This window comes from Carassius gibelio, chromosome A7 (assembly GCF_023724105.1).
Source record: "Carassius gibelio isolate Cgi1373 ecotype wild population from Czech Republic chromosome A7, carGib1.2-hapl.c, whole genome shotgun sequence".
Lineage (NCBI taxonomy): Eukaryota > Metazoa > Chordata > Actinopteri > Cypriniformes > Cyprinidae > Carassius > Carassius gibelio.
The window spans coordinates 22587268-22601756 of NC_068377.1; the positions used below are offsets into that span (position 1 = coordinate 22587268).

Consider the following 14489-nt stretch of genomic DNA (forward strand, 5'->3'; position numbering starts at 1 on the left):
ATTTCGCGGGCAGGCAGGGATTATACAAATATGTTACCCAGAGACACCCGTAAAGAGTCAATATCTGTATTTATCATGCACTTTTTTGATTAACAACTTTGCAGATTGTTTTCATTTAAGGATAGCAAAGTTATTCAATGCAAATTAGATATTTTTTCACAAAAAAAAAAAACATATGACCTGCTCGTCAAACATTTTTATTAGCTTTTAAATTCTGCTGTAACCTTTTGATTCAACTCATTATAATATATTTTTACAACGCTCCATTATATCAACTAATGAAGAGGGAGAAAGGAACAGAGATGAGTAATAACAGGTTGAGGATCTTTTTACCTCAGCTATAGAACAAATGATTCAAGGGTGTGACAGGAGATTAAATGTATTAAAAGAATCAAAGTACTTAAGGTGATAAGTAAAAGTGATAAGTGTATCATCCTGTTGAACCAATTTTTGTAGCGCTTAAGGCTTAATTTCCATGTATTTGCATCTGAAAAAAGCAACACTCAGCACAATTGCATCTGTACACTGATAACAGAAGTGAGCATCCATGTTTGAAATTAGATCACATTCATCTTTCAGTATTCAATCATACATCAATCATTCAATCATATACATACCAAAACGAGAACATGCCAGTACCTGCATCTTTGCATATCTCCAAAAACATACTTAGTGCCAGTAAACGCCAAACTGTTTACATAAATTATGATTACCTAGAGTAGATTATATAATTTCAGTTTAATTAAGACTTATTTTCATATATATTTTCATACGTTAAGACCTCTCAGCACTTAACACTCAAAACATTTTGACATTTGCATCACATAACCAATACCACATTTAAGACTCTTCTGACACCGTAGCTTGATCTTCAGCTCACCTGGTGCAGCACTGCACTTGTGATGCAAAGTGCTCCGGTCTCGTGAAACGTGAGTCACGCGTGAAAAAGGTAGATACAATGGCATGGTTGCTCCAGCTAATGAATTGTATTTAAAGTTTGCTTTTGTTAACACTATTTGGTAGTTTTTGTTAAGTGATAAGTTATTCAAACATGATCAAGCTTTAACTTTATTAGAACAGTTGACCAGACATGTAATTTCCAAACTGCCAAAAAAAAAAAAAAAAAACATTGTCAGATGGCACATTTTTCCAATGAATTTGGGACGTTAGCACCCATTGCAAACCTCAACTGTTTATTCTTTGGTGTCATTGGTTTCAACCAAATGCCATGCCCAAGATTCACTGAACCCTGTGAAGGTCCTCCTTGTAGTCATCCAGCTTCTGTGGCACAACCCAGCCTTGCAATCGCTTCATATAGTACCATATTAACTACACTGTATTCCAGTCAAATGTCATTTAACAAAAAGGAGGTGCTACATTTTACGCTTATTTAAATAAAAGCCCCTCGCCCCCCAAAACACACTCACACACAGTAAAAGCCTCTCCACAAACTCCAGATGGGAGCCAGCTGCTGAAGTCTCCAATAGAACTTTATTAGAGGCTAAATGCAACATTCAATCACACTTTAGCAGAGAGTGCAGACTGGTGTTTCTCTCAAGGATTCCTCGGAGGCTTATAAAAGACCCATCAGCAATGAAGCAATCACTGTACAATATTTGGAAACCATCTACAAAGCATCCACTTTCCAGTTTTAATATGCATATGAAATAAATATCAGCAGCTGGCTCAGCGGTGAGGCAAACCATATGGATGGTGGCTATGAAAACCAAAAACAGTGTCAAACTTTTTCCCCCTTTTTCATCATTCTTCCCTCTGGCAGAACCTTGTCTGCCTCTAGCATCAAACAGAAAACATATGTCTTAATGTGTTACGATACAAGTGACAGCAAAGGAATGTCCACTGCCCTGGCTTAATGAAGAGAGGAGCTCCTCTGTATGAAGCAGATTTATATTACAAGGGAAAATACGCTGTCATGGGCATGATAACAATTTCATGGTTGGTGAATCGGATAGGAAGAGCAAACGTGTCTCCTCTGTCTGTGATACAGCGTCATTCCACATGCTATTCAAATGATTAATTGCCCTGGGTAGTTCTGTCAAGCACAATTTAAACGAGTCAGCATGTCAGCACAAGCTGGCAGCCTTTGGAAATCAGTACCCTTGGAGCAATGTGCCACTACAGAACAAAACCATGCTCCTGTTCCCCTCAGGCATGGGAGACAATGGTGGGTCCTCCTCGCTTTGACAAATAAAATAACTGCAAGCAAACGAGTCCAAAGGAGCAGCCGTGAATCAGCATGCTGAGAATCCGAGTTTTGTGAAGTGCTAATGAAAACATAAGACAAACCAAATCCATTCGGAAAAAAGGGATGACAGAGCACGTAAAAGAGGAAAGAGAGAGGGAGTGCAGTGTAGAGCTAAAATGTACATGGCCTTAACGGTTTATTTAACACACACACATTAAATTTCCATGCAAAACAAAGGTTCTTTTTCTTATCAGTCTAATGCACCTTTATAAAAGGATCCAATTAAAATCTAGAGAGAGAGCAAGGGAGATGGCAGCCTTTCAGTTTGAAAAGAAGAACGCTATTTAAAAGGTACCCAGATACCTTGTGGAAAAGCAAGAGTTACCCGTAGTGTCAGCAACCGATGCCCTTTTTTAAACTAATAGCAAATATACATTTGGTCCCTAATTTCCATAACACTATCTCCAGCTGTATCCAGTCACCTTACTGGTTTTAAAATCCAACTGAATTTCATGTTGAGAAAAAGAAAGAAAGACTGCTAATGTAACCGCACTGAAGGTAGCCTTCTATATGAATGTTGTTACTCAGACAAGTCATTTCAATATGTGTTCTGTTTGCTCATTCAAATGAGTCTTTTGTTTACCCTCAGTATCTGAAATCTTTGCTCAGTCGGCCTTACCAGTATTTGCACACCTGCTGCCTTTGTCAGTTCATACAGGGCAACCTGAAGCCGCAGGGCATTGTGGGTATGTGTGGCACAACCTGAAAAAGGACTAACAGAAGCACTGTAGTATGATTTTCTATTATCATCTGACACGTGGTATCTGAAGCATCATTCTTCAGTTACGATAATGAGGTCCTCCCTCCTCTCTTCCTCTTTTTCCGTCACTAGTCACAGTGACAGGATATCAAAAAATTGAGTTTAATAAAAAAAAACAAATATGTCTTCAACAAATGAATAACTGAACAAATGACTGAATAGGCTAGAGACTCATGTTACTCTAACTATGAACAAACAATCAAAAGAGTTTTAGTCTATTAGAAGAGCTCAAATTGATTAAATGCTGAGACTACTGAGTGGTTTTTAGATAAAATAGTGGTCTTACAGCAATTTTTGAAAAATAAAAGTAGCTGTTATAAGCCTGAAGAAAAAGTGTACTGCACACTTATGGATCTTTCGAAAATGCTTGATTCAGAGCATAAGCCATTTTAGGTCACTGAAAATATCCCTGCAATAAGCCTGAGACATGGATAACTTCAGAGAAGCAGGACAAAGCTTGTGAGAGCTTTGAGAGACCAAATATACTTTGTAAGGCCATGAACATACACTTTCCAGACTGTTCTTGAAATAGTCTTTACTTCCTTTTAGCCTTAATGATGTATAAAAAAATAAAAAGAAATGAGAGCAATCATTAGTGCAATTATCATCTCAGAAACAGTTCACTTGAAGGGCTCTATAAAGCTCAATATAAATTCAGACAGATGTTCTCTCATACAGTGTGTGTGTGTGTGTGTGTGTGTCCTAACTCAACGCTATTAAAAGACAAGAAATAAAAGCTATCTATTACAAGTGAATCAGAGTTTTTGTCTAAACTATCAGAATCATGATGAACGACAGCTCATCATCTCATTGGTCCAAATTCAACATAAGACTACATTAAACATCTTATTGATGATGCCTTGAAATTTGACGAGCAGATCAATGGTGTTGTTCGATCTGAGTTTTTTCAACTAAGAACACTGGCAAAGATTAAACCGTTTTTATCCTTTTGTGATTTTTTTTTTTTTTAATCTTTAAACGACCTTGCTCCATCTTATATTTCAGATCTGTTGCAACCGAACACTCCATCAAGATCTCTTAGGTCTTCTGACCAGAAACTTTTGATTGTTCCTAGGTCGAGACGCAAACAGTGGGGGGACCGTTCTTTTGCAGTGGCCCCAAGGCTTTGGAATAGTTTGCCTTTACACATAAGAACTGCCGCCACACTGGTGTCGTTTAAGTCCCTTTTAAAAACTCCCAGGCTCCCATGAAAAAATGCTATTCAGTGAAATGTGGTTTGTGATTTTTTTTTTTTTGTGTGTATATGTTGTTTGCTTTTGTTTTTATAATCTGTACAACACATTGGTCAACTTGTTTTTAATTGTGCTTTAGAAATAAATTGCCTTGCCCCATTGGCTGAGATTGTGTCACATCACACAGCAGTTTTGTGAATTTCTTATTTGTCGCTGGATATTAGGGATGGGCATTCGATTAAATTTTCTTAGTCGATCGTCGGGAGAATTAACGATCGACTATCGATTAATCATTAATATTTTTATAATTATTTAATTTTTATAATAAAAAATGCAATGAATACAAAAATACAGCGTGTTTTTCCTCGGTGAGACCTTTATTACAAGATCAACTTGTGGCAGACAGTTAAACTACGTTCAGGCAAACCGAACATATATCCGCGTGCATATGCAGTGCTCTAAAGCAGCGGAACCTGCAGCTGCTAGCAGGCGTTCTTAACCCTTTCGAGTCGATTAACGCATATATGCGTTTTGAGTCTGAATAAAGTGCTTCATTCTTTTTTGTGAGGAAATCCATTTCTCAAATCATCAACCACATCACATCTTTTTGGGGTGAATTATGTCTTAGTCTTCTCATCGCGAAGCAAACAGTAAAATAAAATAAAAACTTGAAGAACAGTCTCGCTGCCTTTTCTTCTGTGTGGGCGTATTCAAGCGCGCGCTTCAGTTTGAATCTGAATAGCGCGTTAAGCGCGGGGGCGTGGTCACATTAAATATAATGAAGGAAGATATGAAAAACAGACATTGCGTTGTTTTCATATGGATTACTTTATCTCAGAATATTTGTTTTTCGGAAGCACTTGTTTAGTTTAAAAGTAGACATTCCAGGCTTTCTATAGATATCTCTCTCATGTCTCTTCGTTGAGTATTCACGGAGTTACGGTTCATTTTAATGAAATGTTTGTACATGACGACCAGCGGAGACAAAGACTGTAGACAGAGCCTCATGAAAATTTGCCGGGATGCACAGGTACATCATTTGAGCCGTGGCCGTGTTGTACTTAAACACGGTATCGCAATGTTTGCAGTTAACTAGTTCGCTTTTTAAATCAAAATGGTCCCACGCCACACTTCGCCGTGACATCTTCATGATTATTCTTTGAAATCAAAACGGAAGATCACAGATAACCGAGTAGGGTGTCAAATATTGCCCCATGGTGGTAAAATATTTAATTGCTGCCACACAGTGAAATTCATTTAATTGCTTGAAGACTCGCACTACGCAACGCAACCTGCATTAGATTAAAAAAAATGCTTTAGATTAATCGATAACAAATTAACATGATCGAGGAAAATCTTAACGATCAATTATCGATCGTCGATTAATCATGCCCATCCCTACTGGATATATAAGTCAACATGAAACAAAAATTCATTCACTTCTAGTTTCTAAATGCATGTTATTGATTTTTTTTTCTCCATGCATAATTTTGACCTCAAAATTAAAATAAAGTATCATAACTCGAACCTCTTGTGAAATTACATACAGGAATTCTCCAATCATTTAGTCTGCTTAAACTCCGCCCCTTTTTTACAAGCTATTGCATTGAGATCTGCCTCAATTCAATCAGCAACCTATTAATAGAACTTACAAATTTATTTCAGTTTCACTCTGATGTACTTCATAATACAGAAGAAACGAACTGCTCCTACCTCTCTATGTCATTGTGCTTAACTCAGCAGTTTAGAAAAGTACATGCATAAGCATGCAATCTGCAAAATGTCAATCAACAGCTCTGTATAAATAACACAACAATGTGAGCATTTAATAAGATTTACACACATATAACCCCAAAAGAAGTGGAAAAATGTAGCAATACTTTCAAAGGCTTGCCTTGCTCATCGTGACAGTGATGTTTGGTGACACAATCAAACTAAAACAACGTATGGAAACGTTTCCCTTCTCTCTTATCAGAAGCCATTGTCATAACTGGAATATCTTCTGTGTGATCAGCATTCCAGATTGGCACCCTTTGTTTTGTAACAATAAGGTTTGGGAAATATTTTGGAACAGGATGAGAATCTGAATTTCAGCTGGGCTCTTAACAAAAGAAAGAGGACATGCTAAACCCTCTCCACATAGCTGACTGGCATCAGCACAATGTGTTGTCAGATGCGCTGTGCCCTTAGCATGGGGCACATTCCTGTCTTGAAGAGGAGCCATCAAACCTTTGTTCAACACAATCTCAGGGGAAGATTTGGTGACAGTTTTCAGCAGCTCGGGATCAATGATTTCTTTCTTTTTCGGTCTCACCTTCCTTTTCTCTCACAATCTAAATACACACACAGTTACACACACATAGAGTAATGAGGAGTTCATCAGGTTTCACTCATTTATTATTTTACTTTATTTCATTAAACACATTCAGAAACATCTCACTTCAGTAAGAAGCAAAAACAGACGTTTACAGCATCAGTTAACTCAGAAATCGACATATAGCAACAAGATGAGGCACACAGGTAATAACGAGATGAAGAGCATTTACAGGAAGCAGCATGTAGAGGATTAAAGAGATGATTCATAGAGCATGATCCGGCCTGGCTAATGGTGTGTGTCAGGCAGCTACAAATTTACATATTTGCCAAGGCACACATAACATCATATCAGCCAGCTACTAAATCAATCATAGCCACTATTAAAGAGTCTGCTGATAGGGGTTAGTGGAAATGAGCTCTTGAGCCTGCATGGGGCTTGTACTGGCATGGTTACCTTTCTTCCATCAATCACCGATGCATCTGATTCTGAGATGGCCATTGATTACAGTTAACTGTGAAGGACTCAAGTGAATTACATTGCTGAGACCAAATGATGATGCTTTCCATGCACAGAACGAGATACACTATGAAGGTTACACTGCGTGGCCATATGCGACTAGTACCATCAAGTGACTTTTCACATTAAGGCCCCGTCCACACAGAGACGTGTTTTGATGTATACGCATAGATTTTTTTATCATATAGGCGTTTTGTCCGCACGGATCCACCGTTTTGGGAGAGTGAAACCAATGTTTTTTGAAACCGGGTCCCAGAGTGGATAACTCTGTAAACGCCACCCTTGCGTTTTCGTGTGGACAGCGAATCCGTATTTTATCTGAAACGATGACTACGTCACGTGACAGCAACAAAAACCTGAACAAACACTGAATGATTGTCTCTTTATTAACTAACATTAACACAGATTAATAAATGTATTGTTCAATGTTCATTTGTATACCGTGCGCAAGGTTTATGCGCATAGTCCAAGTCTTCTTCTCCGTTTTTAGTGTTTCTCTGTGGCAGAATTACAGTGCCACATACTGGTCTAGCATGTATACTACATCATTTTGTGAAGGTTTCATGGTTTCGTGTGGATGCGGATATTTCTTAATATTGGGGGTGGGGGGGGGGATCAGATAGGGAAAGCTCTGGCTTCGTGTGAACGTAGCCTAAGTCTAAGTTCCCTTAAAGAAATGGTTCAATAAAAAAAGAACCAGAAATCAGAACCAATAAGGAAAGAAAAAGAAAAGAAAATTAGAAATCAGTACTTCTGCAAAGACACAAATGAAGGGAAAACAATGTGATTGGAGCGCTCTTTTGTTGAGTGCCAGTACAAGATCTGAACATTCATAAGAAGATTACGTGTACCCTGCCACAAACTCCACAAGTCCAAATGACAACCTTCGCATCTGTCTGCCATTTTAGGACATAACACTGGTGACCTCATATTCTGATTAAAGCTTTCCACTTTCAATAAATACATCAGTATTCCTGGCAAAAGCAATGAGAAACATTTCAGACACACGGCACACTTCCATCTGCTTCTGCTCTCAAAATGCTATGCTGTTTCAATGGAGATGGCAAGCAAAACTATATCATTTGCAGCGTTCTTCAGCTGTCAATCAGCTTAAAGGGATAGTTCACTGAAAAATAACAATTCTGTCATCATTTACTCACCCTTGTGTCATTCCATTTATCTTGAAAGAAATTATTTTTTTTGTTACAAAAACAGTTGAAAGTTTCTTCAAAATATCTTCATGATCTTTCATCAACAATTATACTTTCAATTAAACAAAGGGATTTTTATTATCTTATTTCTGACACTAAGCAACATCTGACAAAAAACATCCATTCAGAAAGAATCTACACCAAGAATCTTTACAAACACACATATCGACTTTCCCTAAAGAGGGGGATTTTGTTACATTGATTGAAACTCATAAACAAGATCTATGCTGCTGCCTTTCCATGTGTCTAATGACACCTGCTGTATACATTCATTGTATCACTGTAAACAGGTTTGGATGTATGAAGGTGTAATTTAACCCTTGCGGTATGGATCAGCACTGGGCCTGAATTGAAAAGCTATAAACCTGGGGGATGAGAGTCTCTTTGTGGGACTTAACAAGTGAATACATGCACTTGAATAGTCAACAGTATTGTTTGCTATCTCTATCTGCTGTCACTGCATTTCCTCTAAGCTTTGTTTTCCAGCACAGGACCAGGAAACGGCATCTATGCTATTTAAGGATAAAGTTCATACGGTCTGCTATATGAGGTTGTATTTTCACAGAGCCTATCCTGGAAAATCAGATCAGTGCCAGCACCTGCAAACAGTTTGTGTAAAAGTGATTTCCTTCAGTCATGTGGGAAACATTTCTGCCTTTATTAAGAGTATTACTCAATATGTTACTTAAGATATATAGTTATAATATAATATAATATATATATATATATATATATATATATATATATATATATATATATATATATATATATATATATATAGTAACATTTCACTATATATTATTTCAAGTCAACATTAGTATTTCCTTATAATAATCTCAGCTCCTGCAAGTATGCATTTATCTAAATTGCTTACATTCTGTACTTGTCTTTCAATATGTAATCTCTTCACTGATTTTATAGTGACAGATAAAAGAAATGTACAGTATGCATTTCTGAGAGTTATTGGAGACATTATATACTGACATCATCTGACTGTTATGACAGATAATTATGAGTAGACACTGATAGATTGTCTATCAAAGGAAAGTAAATGTCATTTGAAATTGCAATAAGTTAGTACGTCAAAACAATCATAGATTTGTACAATAAACAGTCTGACTAAAACCACACAATTTGTCACTCCCTGCAGGGAGTTTGTATAATAAAAATCCTCAATGTTGACTGTATGAACCTTTTATGGTTTTGTTTTGTTTTGTTGTATAATTTGCACAGCATACATGCATCTTTTACGTTTAAACAATGAGTGAATTCGAGTGCAAAACTTCGCAGCAGTTCTAAAGTGATCTGTTTATATCGATTCAAAATGCATATAAACAACCATTTCCAGGACAATCGTCCATCTCTTGGATAACTGAATGATGCTTTTCATGAGAGGGGGGATAGAGAGAGAAAGAGAGAGAGAGTGAATAGGGTTAAGAATGCTGTCAACCACCAAACGAAAGACGGACATTCCCTGCCAAAATGTGCGGTCTCATTATCCATGTAATCATTATACTATCTCCTTTGCAACAGCCTTGAATGATTTCAGTGAAAATTATCAGTCAAACGTAATGCCTTTGCATAACAAAAAGGCTCCTTCTATTACACTATTAGTCATCTGTAAATGATCAGAGTAAATACAATTCACCTAGAATGCAAATTACTTGTACCTGAAATTACATAAATACAACCACTAACTCACTAAATTACAAAGTGAGCACAGAGTTCAGTTCAGTGTGACAGGTCTGTTTTTGATATTTAAGTACAGTTGATCGATACAAACCAAAATGGGACCAAACACAGAACAGAAACAGCATATAAATGTGTCAGTCAAAATTCCACAAAACTATAAATTACAAAAAAGCCAAAAATAAAATCACATTGCATTCTGCAAATGTAGGCACTGGTTTATTTAAGCCATCAGGAACACTTTTCTAGTAAATTTCACTGACTGCTACCACATGTGTTCGCTTCATAAACCCAATGCTCCTGCACAAACCACACTCATTACCCAGAATCCATTGCATGCAATGTGGCTGCAGACACATATCAAGACCCCTTATAGCTCAAGGGTAATACCCTAAAGTTCAGTTTAAGAACTTACAGCCCAACAAGGATCTGTTACTGCACTATAATGATTCATTTATTAAAACGGTCAACTGGACACACCTATTTTTGGGCTGTTTGCAAATCAGTTTTGATTGCTGACCTTTCCTAAGCATGTGGTTTCAGTTTAAATGTTACAAACTGTTCAGAGATATATATATTTTTTGGATACACCTGAACATGCATTATATGATCATTCTGGGTGGAGAACGCTACAGAATCATGTCTCTTTTCTTTTCTCATCTGTCACTTTTTAGATATTAAGAAAGATGTGATGATGCATGAAAGCAATGATAGTATGCTGTGGGAACGTAATTACAACTGGACAGTGTCTAAAAACATCTAGACACTGTCACTGATACTGTAAATAAGGTAATTTTGGTTCTAGTGTTGTACATTCTTTGCAGCATTATTGTCAACATTGTACATAATATAGGCTACTTAAAAAGGCAGGAAGTTATGTAAAGGCCAGAAGGAATGGGTCAAATTTCTCATGAAGATGTTTTAGGTTTGTCAAGAATTATATAATTTTATTGGCAGGTGGTAAATGCTGAAGAGCAGGCAACTGTGCGTTGTATCAAACCTTAAAAAAAAAAGACAAAGATCACATAAACAAAACTATAGAATATAGTAACTACACAGAATATAATTAAGTTGGAATACAGAATAATAGGGGGGAAAAAACATGTAACATATCACTGTACTCCCAATTCCATCACCATTTATCAATAGGACCAAAATAATGTAGTGTCTGATGACAGAGCTGCATAAACAAAGTCAAGCCCCTATAACACAGAGAACACCTGCCAGGCTAAAACACTGTGACATGAGATTGTATAGTTCTGTGAATTAATAAAAAACATTTGCTGAGAGGACTAAAATCATGAAATTACAGAAGTGTTCCCCCGGGAGCACAAGAAAACATTCCTGTCATATTAAGCAGAGTCTGTAAGGCAGCACAATTTATGCATTGTCCTGTAACACTGACAGCCTTTTGTCTGAAAGTCTTCTTTAACTGCTGAAGGCATGTATCCCTCTTCTGTAGAATCATTACTAAATCTATAGACCTATTGGGCTCTGGAAGTAGCTTAAAGTCGACATGGCACAAGGAAGAGTGGGGCTGACTCTTCTGTGAAATCTCTCTAAAAATTATCACCGACGGACTCGACACTGTTTAAGGAAAATAAAAGGACTCAGAAACTGAGGACAGAAAGAAATCAGAGTATGGCAAGCCATTTAAACTCTTATTCCTCACATCTTGATAGCTATATTTTCATATAACTGGTAATATAATAATGACAAATATTTTTATGAATTTCACTATCCTCCTTTGCTATTAATCATTACAGTTTTCTTAACAGACACTGAATAGACACTAAAATGCATTCCGGTTGTTACTAGTAAGATTTTGAATTTAAATATAATGCAGGCCTACAGACAAGTTATTATATATCAAATGCGTGAGGGCGGGGTGGTGGGTTAACGACTGTAAGTTTTCATAATGTTTTTTACATTTCACAAACAGGTACTAGTTTCTAATACACTATTATGGGTAAAACTGATATAAGTACCAACAACAATTAAAACACACTAATGAGTCATTAATTTGCAATTTGTTACTAGACGCAATGAAATAGTTACTTATTATCAAGTAGCAAAGAAGTAAAAATAAATATCTAATTTGTAGAATAGTTATCAGTGAAAATAGTGTTAATCACTTCAGATTACTTTTTAGTTATTTTAAATAAGTACTAGTAACAAAAACCTATTTAGTCTTAAAGAACAAATGTTATAATGGCTTGCCACATCTGAGCGTGTTTTGGCAGTAGCTCTTCCACCTGCTCTGAAAGATGGTGCTTTACAAAGTTAAATCACTGAAAACATCACGGCCCTTTCAATAAACCTCTCCAAAGTTACAATAAATAATTTAAACTGGTTGAAAACAATTATGTGGTCGCAAAAAAAGTCCCAAATCCAAATGTACTGAACCAAAGAGAGAATCAACTTTGTGCTCCTAGTTTGGAAACATCAGCTCAGGGATTCAAACTGAGTATCTCACCTTATTATAGTTGTAGTATCCCAGGCAGTGGGAAAAATCCAGGTTCTGTGAGTCTCCAGGAATAGAATTCCCTCCGGCAGACGGATAAAATACATCCATGTTTCCTCTCGGCGAAGCGCTGCTCTACGAAAAGGGCGCAATTTTTCTCTTACTTGTCCTTCAACAATCCAGGCGCGGCGAATGAGAGGGAAGCGGTGAACAATGCAGGTTTAATGTAGCTCAAGGGGACACAGAAAAGGTAAAAGGGTGGTGTTATACGGAGTTTTAGTAATCCTCTTCTATAAGCAGTGATCGCTGGCCATAGTTTCGGATGTTGTGCAAGGTTTGGCGATGTTCAAACTCCTCCTGCGCTGCGAGGTTCAGGCATGCTTGGAGAAGAGTAACACAAAGAAAGCCGGCAAACAGCAACTCCGCTATAATGTTTTGCGTTCAAAAACACGCTCAAGGCAGGCTCAGTTGCTGGATGATTTAAACACAAGGTTGTTCCCGCTCTCAGTGTTTCAAAGACGCCTCCATCAATCCACACTTTGCGTTTTATATTAGGCGCTACCGGTCAGTTAGAGATCTGAAGACACTTTAGCTTCTCAAAGCTTGGCTAATTAAATGAAATTAAGCCCTCCAAACACATGAATGATACTGTCCGATTCCAGCGTTAGTCCAAGAAACTTGGGAAGCGATGTTTACATATTCATTACAGCGCTTGAGGGACTCTGAACAGCCAGTGCTCTTCTGTTTACTTCAGCCAACATCAAGCTGTGATGGAGGAGTATGGGAGACAGTGGGACTCATTGCGACCACTCCCCGAGCACCCATCGCCACTCCCCTATCAGCCCCCCGCGTGCCAATATATTACTCTCATAATCACTAAACTGATTATTTTGCATCAGCTGGAAATAATAATAGCCATAATAATACTTCTAATAATGATACATTTAAATAAAGTAAATATATAAAAAAGTAAAAATATTTCAGTGAATATTGGTGGAAGTGCACAAGAAGAGAGTGTTTACCTAATGAGCTTATAAAACCTGCAGAATTTGCATTTGTGAGATAATGAGTTTGTGATGAGTTAAATAAAGTATGCAGTATTGCCCGAAGAGACTTTTTGTCCTAGGCTATGTGTTTTGTTCTATAAATGACATGATGCTTGATGAGTTGGGCAACCACTGTGGTTTTGTATAGCAACTTTCAGTTTTAATAAACAGTGCAGCTTCTGAACTAGGATACGACTGTATATGTGATTTATGTTGTAGAACAAAATATGAAAGTCTTATTAACCACAAACCTTATTTTACTCACAAAAGAAAAGCACTATTCTAAAAACCCAAATGAGGTTCCCAAAGGAACTGATGGTGAATTAGCCTTCTGGATTAGCCTACAAATTGGCGTCATGATTTTACAGCTATATTTGTATTCAGTATTTTCTCTTTGTTTAAAGCAGAGGTCATGCTGGCCTTTATTCCCATTAGCTCATCGTCAAACTAAACACAGACTCCAAAACTTAGCATCACAAAATCTATTGTAAATCCCAACCTAACAGGACATTAAAAAAAATAAATAAATAAAAAAAAAATCCTTATTTTTTTCATCTTGCTCAAAAACACTTGAAATATGCATACTGGGAATCTTCTGCCCATTTTCAGGAACAGAACAGACATGAAATTGCACTTTGTACTGAAGCAAGTAGTTTCATTAAACTAAAACAAATACATAAAACATATTTTTTAGGTCTTATCAAATATAGCATTTCTTGAAAGGTAAAGACAACCTATATATGCACTTTTTCTCAGTGCATCTGAGCAGAATTCAAAAGGCACAGGAGATGTTTGAACAGAATATCCTGGGCAGATCATTTGCATGTGAATAGGCAGCTCTCTCGGCTCTTTGCACAATCTTTTTATGGGTAAGCAAAGCTTTAGGAAAAATGTCATTAGTAGTGTATTTCTAACTAATGCAAGGCAAATGTGGGGCAATTTGAAAGAGAGATGATGTGACATATATATGTTCCTGTAGCCAACCCAAACATGTTGTGTTGAAGCAGCTGGCTAACAATCCCAATTA

At 37.0% G+C, this 14489-nt stretch overlaps 1 protein-coding gene across 1 annotated transcript in view; it reads right to left on the reverse strand.

Annotated features, from left to right (window-relative positions):
• Positions 1–13217, reverse strand: part of LOC128016855 (TOX high mobility group box family member 3) — a 54017-nt gene extending 40800 nt beyond the window's left edge. The window contains exon 1 of the mRNA XM_052601694.1: positions 12429–13217. Within this exon, the coding sequence (XP_052457654.1) occupies positions 12429–12527 (99 nt within the window). The 5' untranslated portion in view covers positions 12528–13217. The remainder of the gene's footprint in view (positions 1–12428) is intronic.
• Between the last annotated feature and the right edge of the window lie 1272 nt (positions 13218–14489).